Below are 25,763 nucleotides of genomic sequence, written 5' to 3' on the forward strand. Positions count from 1 at the left end.
CCACAGACAGGAATCATGTCCTCTCTGGTCCCGGGTTGGACAGTCTGAGGGACCGAGGGAGACAGGGTATTTACCACCCTCCACGCGGTCTCATTAGCCACAGCTCACTCTCCTGCTCCAAGCTCTGAGCTCATGATTTCCCTGTGGACACTGGACTGGAGAAAAGGAAAGTTTCTTAATGATTCTCTGATCCTAAGGGACTAGATTAGATGTCAAGTGAATCCAATTTTGGTTACTCCTTTTTCATGAACTCCCGCACCTTCCAGAGCTGTAACCACCCAGCACCTTGTTCTCACTCTGTGTTCAAGTTTTCCAAATGTCCGTGCCTGAGGAACTCATCTTGACTTAATGCCCTAGATCATTAATGCACAAATATTTGGGGAGCACAGACCCTCCATATGTGCAATAGTGCTATTCCACTCTAATTAAGCAGAGAACTGAGTTCCTTTATATAAAACCTTAGACACCACACTCCTTGTTTTCATGGCACTTTTGCAAAAGCAAATGGGAATTTCTTTTTTGTTTTTACTGTGATGTGACTGCAGCAGCCTTATGTTTGAAACTCCAGAAGGAAACGCCTGTGTTCCTAACCAGCTAATATGCAGGTCCAAAGAGTGAAGATTTTTGTAACTGCCACACTCACTCTGAAGCCTGTGCACCTCCTCGGCCCCCCAAAGAGTAGGCACATGTCCTGCTTAGCAGCACAGGAAAGTGCTAACATGCTGTGCCGCTGCCAGCACAGGGGCAGCTCCAACAAAAGTCCACTCCTGATGCCAGGCATCACCATCGTCACAGGTCACCATCGTCATCCCAAACAGCAGTTTTCTGAGCAACCTGTAAATCGTGCCCAGACTTCCCTGCCAAAGCGGGGTCAGTGACAGCCCCCAATGAGGCAGGAGCAGGCGTGAGAGTGAACTCCAGTGAGGGTCTCCCATTGCTCTTCTATCAGCCAGAGGAATGTTGGACACTTATATAGTGGACAATTCAGCACAACAAAATATTTATGAAAGTTGGTGAACACTAATAAATGAAGTGAAATTTTCAAAGCTCGGAAGGCCAGAGAGGGAGAAAGTTCTGAAGGGGAGTAAGGGATGGTGGCATGCAAAAAAGAAATGAACTCAGTGATCAGTTACTTCATGAAGTATAATCTGTGTTCCCTTCATCCCATCACTGTGTGACCTCAGGCAACCTGCTCATCTCTCTCAGATCCTCTGGTGCCAAAGAGAGAAGATTGAGGTACCTAGAATGGAGTTGGTATAAGGATTAAACCAGAGGGGAATTGATCAAAGGTGGCATCAGAGAATCCTTGCTTTGCTCCTGAAAGTTAACCAGCACCCACAAGATCCAATGGGTTAGTGTGAAAAAGGAGCACCCCTTGGACATTAGAAACCAGCATAGTCTGTACCAGAAGGGACATTGAAAGGTTTCATGCTTCATTAAACAGGAGGTGGGTGGAGAGAAATGCCTGGAGTTCATGATCTTGGGTGGGAGACTGCCTTGGAAACACACACTGCCTGGTTGACAGTCCCGGGGAGGGGAGAGCTCAGTGGTCTGAAGGAACACACAGTGACTGAGAGCAGATATGGGCGTAGATGCTGCGGTGCTCTCAGTGGGTCCCCTATGTTGGTAACAGGGACAGGACAATAGGCGGTATTCACCCTGACCTCACCCCTCAGATACTGACCTTGCAAGGCTCATTGAGAGCGCACAGTCTGCAGAGACTTGTGTCTGGTGCCACAGAGAGATGGGATGTTGGTGGGGTACTATTTGCAATAGCCAGCTCATGGGAGCACCATAAGTGACCTAGGACATGTGAGTAGGTTAAGAAGATGTGTGTACGTATGTACAGTGGAATACTATTCAACTGTAAAAAGATGAACTCATGCCTTTTATGATATTACAAGTGGAACTGGAGGGTATAATGTTAAGCCAAATAATTCAGAAGGAGAAAGACACATGGTTTCACTCATGTGTGGATTATAGAGAAACCAGAGTCAGATAACATAAACCAAACCAAAACAAAAGCCTATAAATCTGAATGCAAAAATTAGGCTACCAGGGCCTCCCCTGGTGACACAGCAGTTGAGCGCTGGGCTGTGAAGCTGCCCGCAGCCTCTGCAGCGCCGGTTCAATCCCCAGCCGCCAGCAAGGGTCCCACATGGTGCGCAGACCTCTCCTGCCGTGCCAGCTGCTCCCCTCAGCAGTGTACTTCGGTCCTTCTGCCTGCTCTGCTCCCTGCTCTGGCTCTGGTGAGTTCTCTCACCCTCCCGCGCTTCTGACTGTACCCAGTGCTTGTATAAATAAATAAATCAATCTTAAAAAAAAATTAGGCTACCAGAGGGCGGAGTGCATCGGAAGGGAGGAATGGAGCGCGGTGGACTGTGGTGGGGGCTATGGGTGCATTGGTGGTGGGTGTGGTGTGGTAACATACACCTGAAGAGGTGGGCTCCTGTATTTCTGAATCATATACAGTGTTGTAAACCAATATAACCCTGATTAATAAATAAAACAAAGGTACTAGGAAAACTAGCTTTGATTTTTATATCCTTTCAAAATATTTGAATATTAGATAACAATTGGGCAAAAGACTACTTATTTCAAGTAAACGTGTTTATTCCATAAACACAATGGACAATATACAATAATTCAATGCGTAGATATCAAGCATGAAAAATAATTAATTTACATAATAATGAAATCAATGATTTAAAGTTTTCCTCCCTGTACTTAAGGTCATCTGTGATGCCAAGACCATATATGGCCAGCTTATTCAGCTTTGCCTTCTGATGTGGACTGCATAGGTACAGTGTATGGTATTTTTGGTTTTTTTAATTATATTTTTTCAATTGAGATAATGTTGGTTTATAACACTTTATATGATTTAGGAGTATAGGTTCACACCTACCACACCCATAGCAAAGTCCACTCCCCATCCCTTCTTGCCTTTGCTTTACTCAACTACTCCCCCTCTGGTAGCCTCAGTTCTGTAGATGTATTTCTATGGAATTTTTTTTTTTTTTTTTGGTTTAATTTTGATAAGTGATGATGAGCATTTTTTCATGTGCTTGTTGACCATCTGCACATCTTTTTTTTGGAGAAGTGTCTACTTGGTTCTTCTGGCTATTTTTCATTGGGTTATTTGGTTTAATGGTGTTGAGCTTTTGAATTCTTTGTAGATATTATTGCTTTGTCAGAGATATGATGTGCAAATATTTTCTTCTATTTGGTATGATGTCTTTATGCTCCCAGATTTCAAAATATATTACAAAGCTATAAAAATCAAAACAGTATAATATTGGACTAAGAGTAGACACACAGACCGATAGAATAGAATTAAGAGCTCAGAAATTAACTAGGTGTATGGCACTGAATCTATGACAAAGGAACCAAGAATATGTGCTGGAGAAAGGAAAGGCTCTTTAACCATGTTGTTGGGAAAACTAGAAAACCATATGCAAAATAATGAAACTACACCACTATCTCTCACCTTTTATAAAAACTAAATTTAAAATGTATTAAAGACTGGTCGTAAGACTTGAAAGCATAAAATTCATAGAAGAAAACAGGTAAAGGACATAACAGCATTCACTTCAGAGATGTCATTGGGCACTCTGGCCAGGGGGCAAAAAGTGAAAATAAACAGACTGACTAAGTCAAACTAAAAATTTCCTGCACAGTGAAAGAAACCATCACTATTTTTAAGGACATAAAAAGAATCCACATTTATACACTTTATAGAAAAAAATGAAAGACCTTGATATTGTTCATTCCAATCTCTTTTTGGTTATGACAAATTTACAAACAGGGAGATATTTTGTTCAGAACAATAGAGGAGTAACAATTATAGGCAGCACTGGAATTTTTAAGCAGTGACAAGAAAATAATATAACACACCCTCCAATCATTCACCTCAACACATAAGCCCCCTTGCATAGACACCAATCTACTATACTTCCATGTATAGAGGTACAGTATAAAAAAGAAATACTTTACATAGCAATTAATGAGTGATTTAAAAATTTGCTTCAAATTAGGTTAAAAATAACACATAATATAATCCAAGTTGGAAAAGAAGCGAAACTCATTATTTGCAGGTTACATGACAATATACACAGAAAACCCAAGACACTATCAAAAAACTACTAGAACTGATAAATTAATATAGTAAAGTGGCAGAATATAAAATCAATACACAAAAATCTATTGTGTTTTTATACACAATGAATAGAAGAGAAATAAGGAAACATCCCATTTACAATAACCCTAGAAAGGATTAAATATGTGGAATAATTTCAATCCAGGGGCTGAAGGTCCTAACCACTGAAAAGTATAAGTCACTATGAAAGATATGGGAAGCCACAAAGAAATGGAAAGATACCCCGTATTTGTCAATTGCAAGAATAATTCTTAGATTCTATTAAAACCTGACTGGTTATCAGAAGGGCAGAGGTGGGATGGGCAGAGCAGGGCAGGGGAAGGAACGTGACAGGGGCCTGGCGATTTGGGAGAGGGTGAGTGAGTCATGTGCAGAATTATCTAGTTATGCAAATCAGTGGTAAATCATTAAGATTTGAGAGGAAAAGGGATTAAATATTTCTAAAAGAAAATAACTAAATATACACACAAGAAAATGTGATCAACCTTATAGTCAAAGAAATTCAAGGAAAGAATAAATCTTAGCTGAGGACTTAATTCTAAAGCTACAGATTCCAGAGATAAAATATTTCTTGAATGGAAAAGATTCTTTGATAATTGAATATTTACACGTTAGACAATTCCTATTTCTTTGGAGAATTAACTATTATTCTAATAAGTTTTGACAAGAGGCAACATAACATGATTCGTTGTCGAGCTGTCTGATTTAGACCATCCTAGCTCATCCTCTTTGTACCTGTGACCTAGATACAAGAAACACTTACTTCCTCATCTGTATCTAAGGGAAATGATACTCATCACATAAAAATGTTCTTAGAAAAATTAAATTTGATAATGTATAAAAAAACTTAGTAGGTACATATCAAGGACAGTTATTTTTATCTAAATCACTATCAATAACATTTCTATCTCAAGAAGTTTTGTTAAATCAATACATGTCGCCGCCTGTCCATCCATTCTTCATTCCATTGAAAGTAAGACGTGGACTAGGCATTGCAGTTTCAAAGATGGGTAAGCTATAGTGCCACAACTGGAGGAATATATATCATGCTGAGTAGAGAAATTTAGCAAGGTTAACGTTACTAAAGGGAAATTGAATTGGATTAAAAAGAAGCAAATATCTTATGTGATTTTATTCAAACTAAAAAGTGTCTCTTTAAATGAATTTGCAGGGCAACATTCAAAATAGGTCCATATCCCATGAGTTTGAGGCTATACATTGAACACATAAGATTTCATTTATTTTTAATCTAAGTCATTATTGAAGGTAGCTGAGAAAATAGCAGTTATATTCATATAAGATTAAAATGACTGGATGTAAAGTGGAAAAGGAAAACCAAGAAATAACATGCGGAGAAATGGGGCAGGGAAGAGCCAAGGAGAGATTTTCTTTCAAACATGTAAAAGTAGAAAAAATAAAAATATTGGACCAAGTTAGCCAGGACCTTTGGTACTCAGTGCACCCAGCTCCTCACGAGCATCCTGCAATAACCCCACCCCTGGTTGGTGCCAACTTGCCAAGGAGTCTTCCCAGAGCCCCCTTTATATCCTTGTTCCTCAGACTATAGATGAAGGGGTTCAGCATGGGGGTGACCACCGTGTACATCACTGAGGCCACTAGACTTGACCTGGAGGACGAAGTGGCCGCAGAACTGAGGTAGACCCCCAGGCCTGTGCCATAGAACAAGGACACCACCAGGAGGTGAGAGCCGCAGGTGGAAAAGGCTTTGTACTTGCCTCCAGCTGAGGAGATCCTCAGAATGGAGCAAACAATTTTATAGTACGAGAAAAGTATCCCATTGAAAGGAATGACAGCCAGAAGGCCAGTTGTGAAATATACCACTATGTTATTGATGAGGGTGTCCGAACAGGCCAGCTTCAGGACCTCAGGAAGATCACAGAAAAAATGTGGGATTTCCACATCGGTGCCAAACGAAAGCCTCAGAACAGTCAAGGTCTCAAGAAGGGAGCCGAGGACACTCAGGCACCAGGACCCCAGGGCCAGCCGTCCACAGAGGCGGGGGTTCATGATGACCATGTAGTGCAGGGGGTGGCAGATGGCCACAAACCGGTCGTAGGCCATCACGGTCAGGAGGAGATTGTCCAGACACCCAAACACAATGAAAAAAAAAATCTGGCTGAGGCAACCTCTATATGTTATGATTTTGTTCTGCGTCTGGATGTTCAGCAGCATCTTGGGGACGGTGGTGGAGGTGAAGCCGATGTCGGCAAAGGACAGGTTGGAGAGGAAGAAGTACATGGGCGTGTGCAGGTGGGGGTCGGAGCTGATGGCCAGGATGATGAGCAGGTTCCCGGCGAATGTGACCAGGTACATGGCCAGGAACAGCCCAAAAATAATAAACTGAATCTCTGACTTTTCTGAAAATCCCAAGAGGAGAAATTATGATGCATGTGTTTGATTTCCTGATTCCACGTGGGTGAAATAACTGCCAGGAAAGAGAAAAAAAGCATCATTCAGCCATCACGCTGAGCACAGAAGTGTAGTTGCCTTTCATTCCCGGTGAATGAATTAGTAAAGTGCTACATTTTTTCCAATTGCCTTTATTTGGGGAATTTCAAATGTTCTCGCTCTTTCCATTTTTGTCACTAGTGTGTGGGAATGTGGTCTCAGCGCCGACATAGTTTTACCTTCTCGAGCCCGGCTACTCAAAACGTGACCCCCCAGGACAGGAGGATCAGCGCTATCCAAGAGATTCCTTGAATGCAGTATCCCAGGCCCCACTCCGATCCGCTGAGTCAGAATCTGCATTTAAACAGACCCCTGGAAGTCTCACGTGTGCACAAATACTCAAGCAGTGTTGGTCTAGAGCATCTATGGCTTCCAGGCTTTCGTCTTTGCCTCCTCATTTTTATTTTTCTCTGTACCTTCCTTCAAATGTCATTACTTAACATGTAAACAAAAATAGAAACTCATTAATTATAATTTTATTTATAATTAATGTTTTATAGATTAATGTCATCTAGTCCAAGCATTGTTTATAAATCCAATGTTTCTTCTTTAATGCAAATGCATAAATATATAACTTACAATGATTAACATTTTTTGGTAATCGTGTTATTTGACATGTGTATTTTGTGACACTCTCTGTGTCTTTGGAAAGCCTGGTATCCATTATACCGGGTTTTCTTTCATATTTTATTAAAATTCATAAAGTATAGTTTAAAAAGTAATATAGGCACCACCTATTGGATATTATATTCGAGAATTTTATGTTTTGTATACATACATATTTACACACATATACTTTTGAAAGTGCTTAGCGTAGTGCCAGAGAAAATGGTGGTGTAGGCCCCACATGCATGACAGCGCTGGGCCTTCCAGGGAAACTCTTTAAGGAATCTTAAAAATAGCCAGCTAGATGGAAGGGATCATGCTCAGCGAAATAAGCCAGAAAGAAAAAGAAAATACCGGATGGTCTCACTCATAGCAGGAATCTAGAAAACCTAAATAAGGGACCAGGAAAAAGAATAACTATAAGAAAGAAAAAAATCAAAATCAGCAAACAACTATGAACCAGAGACACACTTGGGGGGGGGTGTGGAGGAAGGATTGGGGTCAAAATCAGGGGGTTGCAATTGTATGGGGAATATTAAAAAAAAGTAAATTTAAAAAAATAAAATAAAATAAAAAATAGCCAGCTAGAAACTCTAGACCACAATCATACAATATCGGAAATTAGAAATTCACTAGCAGCCTATTCTGCATATTTGAACATACAGGAGAAAGGACCCATAAGGGTGAAGGCCAGCTCACTAAGATTATGTGACTTCAGCAGCAGAAAAGAAAAGCAATGAAGAAAATGAAGAGAGCCTATAAAAGCTGTGACATATGAGCCAGATGAGCACATGCACAGGGGGAGCTCGAGGAGGATGAGAGAGAGACACTATATCTGGAAGTCCAGAACAGCCCCAGGTTTTGTGTAAGATGTGAGTCCACATATTCAGGAATTCAGTAAATTTTAATCAGGATAAATTCATCAAAATATTATGCTATTTGGAATGAAAATAGACACATAGACCAATGGAATTGACCTGATAGCTCAGAAATAAACCCACATGTGTATGGAAATTACTCTGACAAACAATGCAAGAGTATACTGTGGAGAATGAAAGTTTCTTCTACAAACAGTGCTAAGGAAACTGGACAGCCACATGCCGAAGAATGAAGCTACAACACTGCCTGATACCATACGTGAAAATGAACTCTAAGTGAGCTAAAGACTTAAATGAAAGATTGAAACCATAAAATACTGAAAAGAAAACAGACGAAACACTTTGCAACACTGACTTCCATGTGTCTTTGGGGACGTGACTCCAACGACAAGGCCAATAAAAGCAAAAACTAACAAAAGGGCTATCACGCGAAGAAGCTTCCACGCAGTGAGAGAGCTGTCGGTAAACTGGACAGGTGTCGTACTAAATGGGAGGACACGTGTCTACATCAGACAGCTGACAAGGGCCTATCGTCTACTGTCTACTAAGAACTCATACCACTCAACTCCAACAAAAACAAGAAGACCTGAGTAGACACTTCTCCAAAGCCGTGCAGGCAGCCAGCGGACATGAACCAGTGCTCATTATCGCACTCATCAGCAACACACAAGTCAGGACCAAAGTGAGCTACTATTTCACAGCTGTGAGAATGGCCCACATCAAAAAGATTGTTCATAATATTGCTCTGGGAGGGCCATTGATCATTGTAATATCTAAGCTGTTTCACCTTTTCTCAAACCTACTTTTTACCCCTTAGGGTAAAAATTACCCCTCAGGGTAAAATACTGTCCCATACTCTTGACACAAAAGACTTTTTGGACATTTCTAGCTCGTTCACGTCCCATCATTCAAGGACTTAGTTCCACTGGTGCTTCTCGGGTGTTCGTGGGCTCAGAGCGCTGCTTTAGGAAGGAAAAGTGATGCCGGGAAATCCCTTCGCTGGACCAGAGTGGTTGATGAGTAGAAGGCATTCTACTGACAAGTAGGTCAGTAGAGGTCCTTCAGGCAAGTGAGGTCATGCTAAGGCTGGGATTTGAGAGTTGCAGAAGTGTATGGGGTCGTGGTTGAAGTGGAAGGTCTCCTGCAATTCTGTTATCATTGTTGCTCGGTGAACAGTGTTTTATTATTTCACTGTTACTGCAGTCTCCGCGCAATGCCATTTATTAAGAACAAGTGGACCTAATCAGATAAGAAATTTTTTGGCTCTTAAATCCCTCCACCGCAGGTGTGTATCCACAGGCGTGGGTCTCTTTTATCTTAGAAGTAGCATTTCCTTCTTTAGTTTTAACCTTCAATCTCCGTCATGTCCACAGAAGTAATCATGCCATCCCGAGCGTAAGCTTCCCCACCCTCAAAGGGTCTGGGACACGCATGGGCCCTTGGGCTCTCTGAGGCTCTGACTGCTTCCCTCAGTGGTGCGGAGACGCCTGCATCCCACCGAATCCCCAGAGCATCCTCATTTCTACCACACTGATTAACTGAGGAAGGGCCTTAAAAAGAGGAACGTCCGTCCACATGTAAGAAACAGAGAAAGTGTACTAGGAGGGACGTAACTGTTTACTACGTGGGAGTCTGAATGCTTTGATCACTCAGAGGGGATTTACAATTTTAACTTGAATCAAGGTTTACTGCTGATTTTTTTCAGAATGCATGAGCACCTCCCTATGCCTCTTGCCCCCAGAGAAGCATTTCAAGAACATTAAAATGTAGTTTTGAAGGGAATCACTGGATACATGGCTCCTCTGTCACACAGTGTGACTGCTTTATGAGAATGAGGGACAGCAGTGCACTTTACCTTCGTGTCAAGAAGGCCATGCCTCCATGAAATAACAGTTTGTTTTATATTATGGTACTATAAATCTCGTCAGTGATCATCGTACCAGAGATGGCCACCAAATGCATGCATCCTCCTCTTCCTTGTTCTCCTCTCCAAGTCTCTTCTGCAGAAATTGCTTGTATTTGGGTGCGGTTGTGTGCCTAGTTAAGACACCAAGTTTTCCATCTTGTCCTGCAATCATGGATAGTTAGTAAACAGTCTGGGGAGTTACTGGCTGGAAAGACTGGAATGTCATTAAGGAGACTTTCTCTTTTCTGTCTCCTTCTTGCCCTGAATTTGTACATGACCCTGACACTCCTGCAGCGCATGTATCTTAGGGACGGGGGAGCAAGGAAGATGTGAGCAGTCATCCCTCATGGTGCATGGAGACACCATGTTGTTCTCTTCTTTTGTGAGGAGAGGGCAAATGAACCCCTATTTGGATTATAACATTTTCAAGTTTTTTTTTTTAATTTATATTAAAATTTTATCCTAATGGCACAAGCAGAGTCCTTTGTCTTCACTGAAACTCTCCGGCTTATCAGGGACCCAATTATGGCTACTAAACATCATTTTGTGGGAGATATTTTATTTACTTGTGTAATTATTTACCCAGTTTTTGTATCTGCTTTATTTTTTTTCCTGCTACAATATTTCTTTTTCGTATACATTCAAGGTATGTTTACTTTGTTCTATGTATTGTGTAGGTTTCTAAAATGCTTTGGGAATGTATTGTGTGAATTTCTGAATTAGTAGATAAATGGTATTTTTCAAGTAACAGCCCCTTGGCCCATCACATCTGCTGTCCCGTAAGCATTCTGTCAGAGCCCTTTATACTCACACTTGTGCTGATAAGAAAAAGGTCCACAGAATATAAAAATCATGCCCAAGGTCCATTGGGCATTAAATGCAAAAGACTGGAGTAGAAATCACACCTCCCTGACTCCAAGTTAGGGTTTACTCATTCTTCAGGGCCACTTCACTGGATCAGCGCTTCAAAAGACGAGAAAATGCTCGAGTTAAAACACAGCAGAATCCCAGGAGACGAGCAGGCATGGAGAAGTCCTGGAATTGGACTCCGAGATGGTGACCTAGAAAGCGTGAGTGCAGAGAATCCCCTTCAGAGCCAAGGACGTGAAATGAGCAGGATTTTTAACCACTAGCCTTTCATTATCTCCTCAGCCTGTCTCCCAGCAGACATCCCTAATAAGTCTTCATTTCCTTCGCACCACTTCCCTGCAGCACTCAGCATCTCCCAGAGGCATCACTCAGAGGACTTGATACCAACTGGCCTTTTGTCTCTTGGACAGTAGGTGTGAGAAGAAGAGACAGTGAGTGCCTGGCACTGGCTGCAGAGGGATCAGACATCCGAGAGATACAGAGAGGATGCCAAGTGAGCCCGGGGCTGATGAGCCACAGGAGAGCTCTCGGCAGGGGACCCACCGCTGAATTCTCAGAGCGCCTCATTAAATAGAGGGGCTTATTTTTGCTGTTTTCTAAGTGATTCAGCTCCCTTGGATCCAAGGCACCACACATAGAAGGAAACTTTTCTCCAAGTTTAATCCCTGCAGGCTTACCTAGAGGGACATATGCATGCTCCCTCCCTAATGAGAAGTCCATCTCCCCTGGAATGACTGTCTCCCCGGTGTAGATGGCCTCTCATGCAGGGCACGTCGAAAAGACCAGCCACTGTGCCTATGAGATGGTCTGAGGGGGACTGAGTCTCCAGAGTCTGCATCAGAAATGCAGCTCTGTCAAAATCCATCCCAGGCAAGATTCCCTCCGTATCATCGAGATCCCAGAAGGAGAATAAAAAGGGGACAGCTTAGAAAATCTGTCTAAAGAAATAAGAACTGAAAACCATCTACTGTAGGAAATGAAGCACTCGTTGGATGCAAGAGGTCCAAAGCGTTCCAAACAGAATCACACAGGGAGAGCCCAAGACACACTGGAATTAAACCAGCTTTCCCCCACTTCTCACAAGGACATGCCAGGTCCCTGAGGATCTTAGGACACAGGGTGGAAATCAGCCTCTTGGAACGAGCTTTAATTTTCCTTCTGGAGAAAAGTCATGAAGGTTTTTTTGGTTTTTTTTTTTTTTTTTTTGAGAGCGAAGCACTGTGGGTGAAAAGGCTCTTCACTATTGGGCTCCTCCTGGGTTCTACGCTCAGATAGGCCCTAGGCGTTGGAGGTAGTGGAAGGAACGCAGCTCACCCACCACCCAGGCCGCTGGAGAGCAGCAGGTCTGTGCCCAGAACTAAGTCTCTGGGTGCCAGCCATGACCTCAGCATACTTTTGTCATCCTTGTTCCGGAAAGTCCTACTGCCCCTAGTCCTGGGGGGGTGTGATTAGTCCCCTTTGGAAATTGTTGCCGTTATCTCTGGAGCTTCCTTAACTCTCCTGAAGTCCCTGCCTGCACTGCCCCTGCAGCTGCCTGGTGACCCCTACCTTGCCCGGGACTCCCGAGGACCTGCGCTGCGCTCTGTTTTACTCCTTCCCCTGACCCTCTCAGATGTCTAACGTCAACAGCAAGTGCTTTCTAATTTTGGTGCACTTTGAATGCATCCTGTCCTCTTGCATAAATTGCTACGTTTAAGGTTTTCATATGGCAACATATATTCCCTGTTAGTGGATCATTTTTGATACACTTTAACTCAGCCTCTGTGGTTCCCCTTACATGGGAAGGGGTGGGGGAACTGCAGTTCAGATCAGAGGGATCCAGCTGGCAGCAGCTCAGTCTGAGGCACTGTTACTTACCTCTAGGTGAAGGGGACTTACCCTCTTCCCCCCCACCCCTCACCCAACTACAACTATAGGCCCCAGGGTGCCAGGCTGGAGCTGAGCTGCCTGTGAGCCTGTGTAACGCAGAAGGCAGGTGGGGCTGCTTCTCCTACTTAGACTTGCACTGGGGGATCTGAGGGGCCTTGGAAGGAGATACTTGAGACACGTAGGCTAACTGGTCATCAGTGGTGACAAAATGGAAATTGGGGAAATTGTAAGAGGAATAATAAGGAGCAGCCTCCAGGCCAGTGTGTGGTACTCATAGCCAGCTTGATGGTACAAGGGTGGAGCTATCTAGACTCCAGCCGCCTGATGTCAATTGGATGCTAGATGCTTTTCAAACTTAGCAGGAGCTGATGGGAAACAGAGGCAGAGCTGAGACTTTGGGTAGGTGAAGGCCTGAGGCTGTTGTTCTGTTTAAATATGAGGCATTTGGTAGTTAAAAGCAGTGGGCTTTTGGCCAGTTAAGCTTTTGGGTTTCTGGAAGCTAAGCTATTGGGACTTCAGCAGATAAACTGCTGGTGAGAAAGGGTTTCTATGAAGAAGCTGCCAGATTGCCACATAGGGCTTTGACTTGGACCTCAGTTTCTGCTCAGTGGATGTAATCTAGGGTAGGACAGGTGGCTTCCGGCCTTCTCTCTCTCTCTCTCTCTCTCCCCCCACACACACGTAAATAAATTCTACTACTTCACACAGTGTGTCTGCTTTGGGGGGGTCCTGCAGTTGTAAGCATTCAGGTGAGGACCCTGATCAGACATCCCCTTGAGTTGCTTGGTGTCATGATAAAGTATTGAAACTTTCCCTTAAGAACAGGCATCTATCAGGCCTCCCTGGTGGCGCAGGTGGTTGAGCACAGTGCTATAAAGCTGTCCACAGCCTCTGCAGCGGTGGTTCGAGCCCGGTCAACTTGTGAGATACCTACATGGCGCAGCAGACCTCTCCTGTCTCACCTGCTGTTCCCCTTAACAGTGCTTTTGGTCCGTCTGCCTGTTCTGCTCCCCGCTCTGTCTCTGGTGAATCCTCTCATCCTCCCGCACAACTGGCCTGCACCCCAGTTCTTATATGCATAAATAAATTAAAAAAAAAAGAACAGGCAACTATCAAATATGTTACTCTCATCACTTCTGTTCATCACCATAAAGCAATAAGGCAAGAAAAAGAAAAGTTTAGAAATCAAGTAGGATTTTTATTGGTATTGACAGATTTGTATACATTAAAAAAAATCCATGTACCAATTAATCCATAAACTATTTGAATAAATAATTGATTTATAAATGTCAGTGGATATAAGATCAGTGTACAAAAATATTTCAAGTCTATGTGCTAGTCAAAAAATAGAAAAATGAAATAAAAATGTTTACAAAGGTAAAACATATTGCTTACGTAGAATTAGAACTATAAGACAACATTAAGGGAAAGTGAAGATGATCAGCATAAACAGGCAATTACATCAGTTCATCAACTGGCAGACTAAGTCATTTAAGTGTCAATTTTATTAAGTTTATTCTGTGACATCAATGCAGTCCTCAGTATAATCCCAGAAGATTCATTTGTAAAAACTGTTAAGGGGCAGATTCTAAGCCTAATACAGAAACAAATGGAAAATGAAGAATTAAAAAGTTGGAAGGTTCTCACTACAAATTTTCCCAGAAAAATCTACAAGGCAACAGTGAAGATTGAGATGACATCTTCAGCAATCTAAAGCAAATGAACAGATGGCATCTAACCTATCTGAATGTCTTGAATTACTTAGACCAGGCTAGGTTCCAGAATTCATAGTTCCCGCCCCTTACTAACCCAGACTGAAAACAAAGTGCTAATTGGTGATATTAGAGCTATTTCTAGATCACAACTGCCCGTTGCTGCTTCTCCCACACACACATCACAACTACCAGGACACGCAGACACTTCGCTGGTCCCTGAATGAGCAGGGTAAATATTTTCTCTGGCCACAGCAATTCATAATGGTTAGCAAGTGAGTCAAGAGACTCAACTGTCATAATGACATGGAACTTTTGATAAAGATACTCTCTTTCTGAGACTTCAACCAAGAAAGTGGCCTGGGTTCTCTCAGGCCCACTATGGAGAGAAATAGCCTGTCAGGAAGAATAACTAGTGTAGGAAATACATAGTCAAGAGGAAACATCCAGCTAACATGTTTTTAGCTCCAGTATCCAGCCAGACCTGAATCTAGTTATACGAAGGAATTTCTCATTCATCAAGCCAATAAATTCCCTTCACGGCTTACAAAAATAAAAGAATGAAAAGCCAAGCCAGAGATGGGAAAGTTAATCTGCAATACATATGCATACACATGCCATAACTCATGTATATATAACATATAATGTTTTATATATACATGTATATGTAATTAGGTATGGCAATACACATACTACAATTAAAAGCAAGCAGCCAAAAGAAAGCTCTGCAAATAAATAAGGACTCAAAAGTGGGTGAAATGCTTGAACAGGTGTCCTCATAAGATATCTTAATACTGAACAAACATGGCCTCCCTGGTGGCTCAAGGGGTTAAGCACCACACTATCAAGCAATCCGCAGCCTCTGCAGCACAAGTTTGATCCCCAGCCGGCCAAGGAGCAGCCCACATGACACAGCAGACCTCTCCTGTCTCCGCTGCTCCCCTCAGCAGTGGATTTCAATCGGTCTGCCTGCTCTGTTCCCCACTCTGTCTCTGGTCAATCCCTTACCCCCCATATCTCTGGCCTGTACCCCACCTCTTATATGCATAAATAAATAAATCTTTAAAAAAACTACTGAGCAAACATAGGAAGTATTCAAAATTATTAAATACCAGGTAAATGAAAATTAAAAACAAAATATTATCAACACATACCCTGATGAACAGCTAAAATTAGAAAGTGTTGACCATGTGTGTAGAACAACTGGGATTTTCCTGCATTGCATCTAGGCTTATAGGTTAATCAACCTTTTTGAAAAACTGAAATACCTGCCACATCTAAACAAAGTCTATCCTATGAATCAGTAATCTTTTTCCTAGAAACAATCATACACCAAGACAAATATGTGCCAAGGGTAATTAAAAGGCAAACTATGCAAGCTGAGAAAAGCCAAATTCATAACTACATATGCACAAATACTGTATTTCCGCATGTGTACATCAGTCAAGAGCAAGCAAACCCAATAAATTGTAACAAAAGTAAAAACTATGGTTGCCTAAAGCAATTACTGAAAAAAGTAAGTTAACTTCCTCGAATACTAGACTTTTTTTTACTCTTTCCCAATTATTTAGTGATAAATGAGGTCAAAAGCAAACCATTACAGGAAAGGGGAATGTTCTACATTTACCGGGATGTATACATACATGTGAAATTGCATCAAACGATACACTTAAAGCTTAATGCACACTTAATGCATGTAAGAATATAAAAGCCTTAACAGAAGTAGAGTCTCTTCTTTCAAAACCCTTGCACTTATTAATTTCTGCTAAAATTACTTACGAGGAAAGTTCTTAATAACCGATAACCTCAAAAACCTCAAAAACCGTAGGTTCTCTTACTAAAAAAAAAAAAAGAGGGAAAATATCGGGAAGGCAAGTTCCAGCATCTGCCAAGCTAGATGAAAATAAAATCACCAACTACAAAAGAAAATACAAACACCAGTGTGTCCATACCATAACGACTGCACACTAACGAGATCAATGGGTTAGTAAGAATATAATTAGAAGCTAATACAAAAAAGTACCCCAGCCTCCACTTGAAAATACACTTCGAATCCCAATTGGATCCCAAAGACTGTAATGCAACTAAAATTTACATCTGAACCAAAATAAAAGCACTTCAAAGTAAAGCATGTGTTAGAGCTAAAAAGGTGTTCAAAGGAAATTAATCACCTTAAATAGTCACACCAGAAAATAAAATCTGGAAATCAATGAGTCAGCAGTCCACTTTCCAGGTGAGGCTTTGCTTCCAGTATGACTTTTATAATACACAATGAGTGAGGTCCATGGTTTGCACACACAGCACTGAGTTGTGAGATCTCAAACACCTCAAAAATATGAAGCTTCCTACTTTTTTACATTCATAAGGTGACTTCATGGAGACAGCATAGGTTAAGATTAGAAAAATTCTTGCAGGCATTCTTATAGTTCTTACTTTAATATTTTAATTTTCTCTGGTGTGAGTTTTCACATGTCTTCGAAAGTAGGCAGGGCAAACAAAGGCCTTCCCACACTCCTTACATTCATATGGTTTCTCTCCAGTGTGGCTTCTAACATGTCTTCGAAAGGATGAGGGGCAACTGAAAGCTTTCCCACATTCCAGACATTCAAAGGGTTTCTCTCCAGTGTGCATCCGGGCATGCACAGTAAGGTATGAGGAATGGCGGAAGGCTTTCCCACACTCTTTACACTCATAGGGCTTCTCTCCAGTATGTGTTCTCATGTGGATCCTAAGAGCTGAGGGATAAATAAAGGCTTTTCCACATTTCTTACATTCATACGGCTTCTCTCCAGTGTGAGTTCTGACATGCACTGTAAGGTGGGAGGAACTAATAAAGGTTTTCCCACACTCCTTGCATTCATAAGGCTTCTCTCCGCTGTGCGTTCTGAGGTGTTCAGTGAGGGATGAGGAGCGACTGAAGGTCTTCCCACACTCCTTACATTCATACTGTATTTTTCCTGTGTGGCCTCTCACGTGTGCTCTGAAGGAGGAAGGACAGCTAAAGGCTTTCCCACATTCCTTACATTCATGGGGTTTCTCCCTACTTTGATTTTTCACATGTGTGTTAAGGGAAGTGGGAAGATAGAAGGCTTTTCCACATTCCAGACATTCGTAGGGTTTCTCTCCAGTGTGTTTCCTCATATGGATACTTAAGGAGGAGGGGCAATTGTAGGCTTTCCCACATTCCTTGCATTTATATGGCTTCTCTCCAGTATGTGTTCTCACGTGTACAGTGAGTTTTGAGGACTCACTGAAGGCCTTTCCGCACTCCTTGCATTCATAGGGCTTCTCTCCAGTGTGAATTCTTATATGTATTATAAGGTGAGAGGAGGAACTAAAGGCTTTCCCACACTCCTTACATTCGTAAGGCTTGTCACCACTGTGGATTCGTTTGTGTTTGGAGAGTGAGGAGGAGCAACTGAAAGCTTTCCCACAGTCCTTACATTCATAAGGCTTGTCACCACTGTGGATTCTTTTGTGTTCTGTGAGGGACGAAGAGCAGCTAAAGGTTTTCCTACAGTCCTTACATTCATAGTTCGTCTTTCCGGTGTGAATCTTCATGTGTGCCCTAAAGAATGAAGAACAGCTGAAGGCTTTGGTACATTCCTTACATTCATAAGGTTTCTCTTCGGTTGGGGTTTTCACATGCTTCTTAAAACAAGCAAGAAAATGAAAAGCTTTCCCGCATTCCTTACACTGATATGGTTTGCATCCAGTGTGAGACTTGATGTGATTCTTAAGGGACAAGTGATCAGTGAAAGCTTTTTTACACTCATGGCATTCATAGGATTTCACTTCAGTAGTTCTCTTGAGTTTGCAAAGATTTGGAATTTGGCTGAAGGTTTGTCCACCTTGACTGTTTTCATTATATTCACAGCTATTCTCCACTACAGGACCTCTTTTAAAAATAAAAATATACATTATTAGTGACAAATTTTTACCATTTTCAATTAATATGTTTTCTGTCATGTCAAAGGATAAACTGAAGGTTGTCACAGAGGACTCTGTAACAGCCAATGAGTTTTTTACTTTTGGAATTTCCTCATAATTACTCACAATTGAATGATGTGCCAAACATCAAGTATCTCAATCTTGTTTGTGGAAAAAACAATCTTGTAAAAATTCTTTAGGAAATTCCAGTTTTTGATCTAGTCTTATATCCAGGATTTTAAAATTTCATGGCATTTTACGTTTCTCTTTTAAGGCATTACTTTGTTTACATGAATGACACTCACCTCAAGTGTTTCTCATGGTTTTTGTTCTGATGATCAGTACAGTGGTATTCCCAGTTTTTGTGTGGAATGGATGGCAAAGCATCATTCCTTTTGAATGTTACTATTTTCTGTTCATTGGGTATTTTTTCTCCATAAAGATCTTGCAAAACAACTGATTCAATAGTTTCAAGTTGGGTCTCAGAACCTGAAACAAAAAAGTTAAGGTACCTGTAAGCAAGGAACTTTCAGCATTGTGACCATTTCAGGACTTTGGAAATAGGTACAAGAGTTAAGATAGCAAGCAACAGACTAAAAATAATCTCCATGAAGGCTGACACTGATGGTAACAAGACAGGGTATTAAGAGAAGTGAAACAGAAAGAAATGGGATGAAATGCACATGACCAAGGACTAATGTACAAAGAGAATATAGGGAAGGGCTTTCCCAAGAGTAAAGAAAGTATGAGAAGGTTGATTTTAAAAAGTCGAAATAGTAATCTATTAGAAGACTGGCTTCCTCGGTCAAAAAGAAGTTTTGTTTTTCATTTATTTGACTTTTTCAAATATAGTGTCACCCAACTAGGACAGTTTCTGCCATGGGTTCTTGCCTTTCTGATGCTCCCCCCGAAGAGGTCTTTGCTTCTCTCTGTCCAGGTTTTCCTCTTGTCTCCACCGGGAGATGAGAGAGGGTGTGCGCGGAAGATACCCTGTTCATGCAGAAAGGGGTAGCGATCGTGAGGGCAAACGAGCAGTAAAATACAAACATTGCCATGACACAGAGCCAACATTTTCATCTCCTCATACTCTATAAGTGTGTGTGTATGAGTTTAACTGCAACAAAATGCTTGTCAAAATTTATTTAAGGAGGGCCTCCCCGGTGGCGAAGCGGTTGAGCGCTGGGTTGCGAAGCTGCCCGCAGCCTCTGCAGCGCTGGTTCGATTCCTGGCTCCTCCCCGGCCACCAGAGGAGCGTCCCACATGGTGTGACAGACCTCTCCTGCCGCGTCCGCTGCTCCCCTCAGCAGTTTACTTCGTCAGTCTGCCTGCTCTGCTCCCCGCTCTGGCTCTGGTGAATTCTCTCACCCTCCCGCGCTTCTGACTGTACCCAGTGCTTGTATAAATAAATAAATAAATAAATCTTAAAAAAAAAATTTATTTAAGGAAAATAAGCAGGGAAGGAAGAGGACAGTCTGGGATGTCTAGAACTGTCTGGGATGTCTAGAACTGTCTGGCATGTATACCTAAGCCTCAGTATTGTTAGAAGCTTGTCAGATACCTTGTTATCCTGTTGGCCATAAATAATCTCACATGTACCAGACCTAGACAAGGTTACTCAAGACTGTGATAAAATGAAACAAAACAAGGTCACATCATAATTTTGTCTAAGGATGGACACAGTGACCCTGAAGTCCATCCCCACCCTTTCAACACCTCAGATGCCTCGCCTCTCTCCACCACAAGAGAGAAAGAAGATCAGTTCAATACCCAGATGTTTATTTTCATGGCGAGGCCACTAAGCTGTAAGGGCACTGAGTCAATGTCCATCTCTGTCTTCTCCACCAATGCATTCCAATTCCTCAGCCCAAATCCAAGGTCCTTTCATAAAATGCTATTTGTCTTTTAAACAACTAAATGAAGGGATCTTGCCATCCTTACCCAGTGAGGCCAGGTTCTGGAAGGTCTCCTGCATCACATCTCTGTAGAGGTTTCTCTGAGCCAGATTCAGCAGAGCCCACTCCTCCTGGGTGAAGTCCACAGCCACATCCTCAAAAATCACTAAGTCCTAAAACATCCCAGATAGTCTATGAGAAAGGCATCCCCCAGTATTTGTAGGAGGCTGAATGAGGCAGAAAATACTGGGAAATGGAGAATCAACTCACAGAAGGTTCAGCAGACCCCATGGTCTCCCCAAATCCACCCCAGGACCAGTCACCAGACCCCTTTCTCTTTCTCCCTAAACTTCCTCACCGAATCCTGTCTCACAGATTTAACAACACTTCTTTCTACAAGTCTGGAAACCACAGTTTGATGATGACCAATTCATCTTTTAATAATCCAGAAAGTCCAGAGCACTAGTAACAATGAGAGAAATGATCTAGAAGTGCAGTAGTTTACACAATGACACCAACAATTTCCCTGCCTCCTATCATGGCAATTAGCATGGCACAAAAAAACTGGGCAAAATCTACATGAGATTTTAAAGCATGAAAACACTGAAGGACAGAGCTTTCCTTTTTATCACAAGCTTGACAGGCCCAGGAGCTAGCAGAGGCATACACTTCAGCCCAGGGTCAGAGCTGGCCATGTTATCTTGTCCTCGGGCCAGGCTTGGCAACTACTGCCACTGGACTGTGTCCACCTCCTAGCTGTCTCTCTAAATTTTACCTGAACGCAATAAAACATTTATTTATGCACTATCTATGGCTGCTTTTATACTGAATTGGCAGCATTTAAGTGCTCAGAGTTTAATTGAAACTCGCTGGCCTTCAGAGCCTAAAATGCTACATAGCTGGGCCTCCCTGGTGACACAGAGGTTAAAGACACAGCGCGGGCCTCCCTGGTGGTGCAGCATGTTGAGTGCAGTGCTGAGAAGCTGTCCACAGCCTCTGCAGTACAGGTTTGATTCCCGGCCCGCCAGAGAGCTACCCACATTGCACAACAGACCGCTCCTGTCTTGCCCGCTGCTCCCCTCAGCAGTGTTTTTGGTCGCCTGCCTGTTCTGTTCCCTGCTCTGTCTCTGGTGAATTCTCTTACCCTCCTATGCCTCTGGCCTGTACCCCAGTTCTTCTATAAATAAATAAAAATCTTAAAAAAAAAATAAAGACACAGCACTATCAAAGTATTGCAGGCCGATCCCCGGCTGACCCACAGGGTACAGCAGACCTTTCCTGTCTCCCCGCTGCTCCCCTCAGCAGTGTATTTCAGTGGATCCACCTGTTCTGCTCCCCACTCTGTCTTTGGTGAATCCTCTCACTGTCCCTCCAGTTCTTGTATGCATAAATAAAATTAAATCTTAAAAAAATAATAAAATGCTGCATTTCTCAGTGAATAATAAACAGGCTATTGATCCCTACTTTAAACACGCAGATCAATGACAAGGCAGAACAGCAATATTCTTCTGGAGAATTAGTAGCTTTTACGTACCGGTGTCATATGGTTCCGTGTCTCAGTGGTTGCTCTTTCTTCCTCCATGTTCCCTTCATGAAGAAAGGCAGAACGCTGAGAAGTTCAAGTTGAGGCAGGAGGAAGACATGAAAATCCAGATCTCACCACAGCCCCACACTGTCACCTGCAACACAGCCACTATAAGTGACCATTCCCGGCACACACATGCACAGCCCCGGGCCCTCGGCTCCCGTAAGGAGACAGTGCAACCTTATCTCCTCTAGAGAACAGTGTTCTGGGTCTTGCTGATGATGAAGAAAAAGAGTTAAGTCAGATAAGTTCACTTACATCAAAATTTTAGTTGTTGATTTGAGTTTGACCATGAACAATAGAAAGCCGTCTCAGAATACCTCCAACTGTGAGAATGTCCGGTCTGCCTCAAGGCCGTGACAGCACTACCTTGCCTTAGCAGACTCCAGTGGGCTCCCCTGCAAATATTTCTTTCTTCTGCACCCCTAAGCAGGCTAACTAGCCATCAGTTCTCAGTCCCTGACCAGTGGACACACCCCTCCCGGCCCCCAGGGCCTACAGTCCCTGCAACCTGGTTTTTGAGAAGGAGCCTCAGCTGAGTTTCTCATGCAGGAGCAGAGACGGCTGCGTGGTGAGCCCCGTGGACAATGGCCCGTGCAGCACTGCAGCCGCGGACCGAGAAGACTTGAAGGGAAGAGATGTAAGTAGTGACTACTTTCTAAGTATTTTCGGCGGGGCCGAGCAATGTCAGATGATGAAAATGCAAGCTGTTTCTCTGAGGAGGATCAAGTGCGTGTTGTGAAGTCATTAGCAGCAGTATGTTCTTGCCCGTGTTATTAACACACGCTGGCTGAGCAGCCCCTTGGCGAGGACAGTGTCAAAGATACAGCCAGTCCTCCACAAGGAGGTTACTTCTCAGGGAGTCGCTAGAAACCAGATGTCTTCCAGCGAGTTTACAGTTGCGGGATCTCAGGGCCAGCCATGCCAAGTGGCTCAGCTGCTGCTCTGACTCCCTCGTGCTACCTGGCTCTGGTTGGTAATAACCCCACCGGGCACTCTGAGAGCAAAGTAAGTTTTCAATTCAAATGTTGCGTCTCTGAGCTCCTTCCGCTGACTCAGCCCTGTATTTTGGACAGAATCTCTCCTCAAGACCCTTACCCCCTGCTCCTGGTGTCATAGTTATTAGGTGACGTCACCCTGCTCTCACACAGGAAGCCAGAGGCTGTGGGACTGAAACAAATATCCAGAAGCGCCTGGATGTTCCATCTCTTGAGGGAGGACAGTAAAGAATCAATCTAGTCCATGAAGCGTGCTGAGTTAGGAGGGGGAATCGTGGGCGGGCATAGGCCCGGCCAGTCATGAGCCATGCGGGAGGGCCATGGGGCTGGGAAGACGAGCGACATCAGAGGGACTGCGTCCGCCCGTAGTCTGTGGTGCCCCCTCTGCTCTGACTCACGCCATGTCCACTTGGGCGCCGCATGCCCACGGGCAGCTACCCTCTTCCGGGCATCTGGGGCCATCCCTGTGGTGTACAAGCAATGCTGACAACTGGGGAACCCCCAAGGAGGTGAAAGATAAACAGGCCTGGCCTGCCCGGGAGGACTCAGGTGGCTCTAGGAGGAAGGTAAGAGCTTCAAAAACTGCTTCAGAACTGGGCTCCCCTTCGACAGTCAGCCCAGAGGCCTGTCCTCAGCGCTGCCTCCCCCGTGCTCAGACCTTGCCTGGTAGAAGCACAGCACGCTCTGGTGAACAATCAAAGGGCCCACTCTCCGGCCGGGTTCTGTAACAGTGACACAAGCTATGTAAAAACACATCACCCAGTAGGTGTGAGCATATAGCAGGTAGTCTAGAAACTCCCTTAGCTCGCCAGCTGCCTGACCCCCGCCACCCGAATAGGTTTGCGATCCATGCCCTGTGCACAGGCTTGAAGTCAGAACAGTGAAGCAGCCTGTGCAGAAACCTGCTGTGCTCATAAGGGAAAGGCAAGCCAGTCTTTGAACCCCCACTAGCAAACAAGGAGCCAAAGAAGATTTAAAAATGGGTCCCTCCCCCCCTAAGCTTCTAAGCCTTTTTAGTAATCAGGAAAGTGATTAAGCACCAGCTTTCGCCTCCTCTGTGCAGAGGTAGCGTCAGCCTGTTAGGTTCGTTTAGGAAACCAAAAGACGGAGGTCTATAACACAGTCAGAAGCCTCTCCTCCTCCCAGTGACCCTTTACTTTATGCCGGGGACTCACTGTTCCAGCTGTACGAACTAAGCTCAAACTCATGATTGCTGAACAGTTCTCACAGAGTAACACTGTTGGACTGTTTTCCTGGGTTCTGACCCTCACTTTGATTATTTAATAAACTTTGTCTATTATTGAGACTTTTATTTCAGTCAGCACAGGGATTAGGAGGGACTCACATGTATTTATCTTAGCAAGCCAGAGCTGGTTAGTGGCAGAATAGAAGCAGAAAATTAGAGTAACTTTCAGAAAACACTGAAAATCCACAGTTGCTCTGGTGTGTGTGTAGAAATATGGCAAACTCCCCGAGGTGGAAAAAAAAAATCAGAATTAGCAGGTTAACTTGACTTAGAAGGTGGGAAATAGAACATCATAAATATTGAGAAAGAAACTGAAACAGTACAAAATTAACAATTTTTTTTAAAAAAACCATACACAGAATCAGAAGCTAACAAAGTATTCTGAGAGAACTAATGAAGTCAACAACCCTAAGCAATTTTAAGAGCCAAAGAGCACAGATAAAATTATGAATGAGTCATAATTACAAATATGGCGGTGAAAATATAAACTGAGGGGACAGGAAAACACACAGGTCATGAATGAATTTCTAGCGCGAAGTACAACTTTCCATGAACCATCTAAAATACATACACAACCTGACTCCGTTCAGCCATTAGGAGAAACATCAGCCGTTTAAAATACATCCACAGGGAAGATGCGTTACACACCGTTTTACTAGAAAATTCAGCAAAAAGCTGGGCCTGTGTGCGGGCGGGAGCGGGGTGACACGGCTCCGAAGAGGAGGCGCCCGCGCGCCCGCAACGCAGCGCAACGCCAGCCCAGCCCGGGGATGCGCGCGGGGTCGTCACGATCCAGGCTCGTCCCCGCTGGGCCTCCGCGGCCGTCGAAAATACAGTATTCCGTTAGCGTCACCCCGCACAGCAGCAGGAGACGACGACGTGGGGGAGGAACAGGGGAGAAAATCTGGGACGGCGCCTCGCAGGGGCGGAAGCCGTGGGGGGCGGGGGGCGGGCGTGACGCGCACCTGCCGGGGCCGGGCGCGGACGCGGTGGGGACCCCCGGCGCCTACGCGTCACCAGGCCGCGCCCGCCCGGTGACGGCGGCTCCACACAGCAGGCCCGGCCCCGGCGGGCGCGCCACGGCACCCCCGCGCCCGGGGAGGGGGCGGCCCGCTCGGGGCGGCGCCGGGGCCCACGGGGGGCCGCCCCCGAGCGCGCACCCCGGCCTCCAGGACCCCGTCCCCGCCGGGAGGGGGCGCCCCGGCTCCCGCCCGCCGCGGGCCGCCTACTCACCGCGGCGCGGGCGGCGCTCCCGGGGCGAGGGACTGGCGCGTTTCCTTAGAAAGACACTTAACACGCCCGGGCCCGAGGCGGGGGTGCGGGACGCGCGTCCGGCGAGCGCGGGGCTTCGGCGAGGGCCGGGGAGGGAGCAGCCCCGGGACGGCCCCGCACCCGGGGAGGGCGGGCGGGACACCGCGGTCTCCCGGCCCCGGAGGGCGGGCTGCGGGGCCGCGCGTCACCCACCCGCCTGCCTGTCGGGGCGGGCCCGGATGCCCGGAGGCTGCCCGGTCGCGGGGGCGCCCAGGCCGGCCGCTGCTCCGCGATCGGGGACGGGGCTCCCCGCCCGACCCGGCCCGGCCCGGCCTCCCCCGCGCGGCCCGAGGCGCCGGCTCCTGCGGGGGCCGGGGCCGCCGGCGCGCAGGCGC

At 44.5% G+C, this 25,763-nt stretch overlaps 2 protein-coding genes across 4 annotated transcripts; both read right to left on the reverse strand.

Annotated features, from left to right (window-relative positions):
• Nucleotides 1–425: 425 nt before the first annotated feature.
• LOC119240331 (olfactory receptor 7C1-like) lies at nucleotides 426–9,984 on the reverse strand. Its single transcript, XM_037504678.2, is given in 3 exon segments — nucleotides 426–549; nucleotides 5,670–6,602; nucleotides 9,965–9,984. Coding segments are annotated over 3 exon segments (1,077 nt in total).
• Nucleotides 9,985–14,014: 4,030 nt separating this feature from the next.
• Nucleotides 14,015–25,446, reverse strand: ZNF699 (zinc finger protein 699). Of its 3 annotated transcripts, none has more exons than XM_037504785.2 (6): nucleotides 25,351–25,446; nucleotides 21,823–21,967; nucleotides 20,335–20,461; nucleotides 19,288–19,386; nucleotides 18,702–18,885; nucleotides 14,015–18,364 (listed from the first exon to the last, which is right to left on the reverse strand). In XM_037504785.2, exons 2-6 carry the CDS (start codon nucleotides 21,868–21,870, stop codon nucleotides 16,909–16,911), a joined length of 1,914 nt encoding a protein of 637 aa, XP_037360682.1. In that variant the 5' UTR covers nucleotides 21,871–21,967; nucleotides 25,351–25,446; the 3' UTR covers nucleotides 14,015–16,908. The 3 variants fall into 3 exon arrangements, with proteins under 3 accessions (XP_037360682.1, XP_037360684.1, XP_037360683.1); XM_037504787.2 differs by lacking the exon at nucleotides 25,351–25,446 and adding an exon at nucleotides 24,766–24,838; XM_037504786.2 differs by lacking the exon at nucleotides 25,351–25,446 and having other exon boundaries at nucleotides 21,823–24,758.
• Between the last annotated feature and the right edge of the window lie 317 nt (nucleotides 25,447–25,763).

The sequence above is a fragment of the Talpa occidentalis genome, unplaced genomic scaffold (assembly GCF_014898055.3).
Source record: "Talpa occidentalis isolate TD23 unplaced genomic scaffold, MPIMG_talOcc4v2.1 talOcc4.12, whole genome shotgun sequence".
NCBI classification, from domain to species: domain Eukaryota; kingdom Metazoa; phylum Chordata; class Mammalia; order Eulipotyphla; family Talpidae; genus Talpa; species Talpa occidentalis.

Excerpts from the sequence above, each read along its gene's own strand:
- ZNF699 (XM_037504785.2), bottom strand. The coding sequence starts at position 21,870 with ATGGAGGAAGAAAGAGCAACCACTGAGACACGGAACCATATGACACCG. Across the intron at positions 19,387-20,334 it reads CCAGAACCTGGCCTCACTGG|GGTATCTTCCGCGCACACCC; the intron begins GTAAGGATGGCA and ends CTGCATGAACAG. Across the intron at positions 18,365-18,701 it reads AACCATGAGAAACACTTGAG|AGGTCCTGTAGTGGAGAATA; the intron begins GTGAGTGTCATT and ends TATTTTTAAAAG.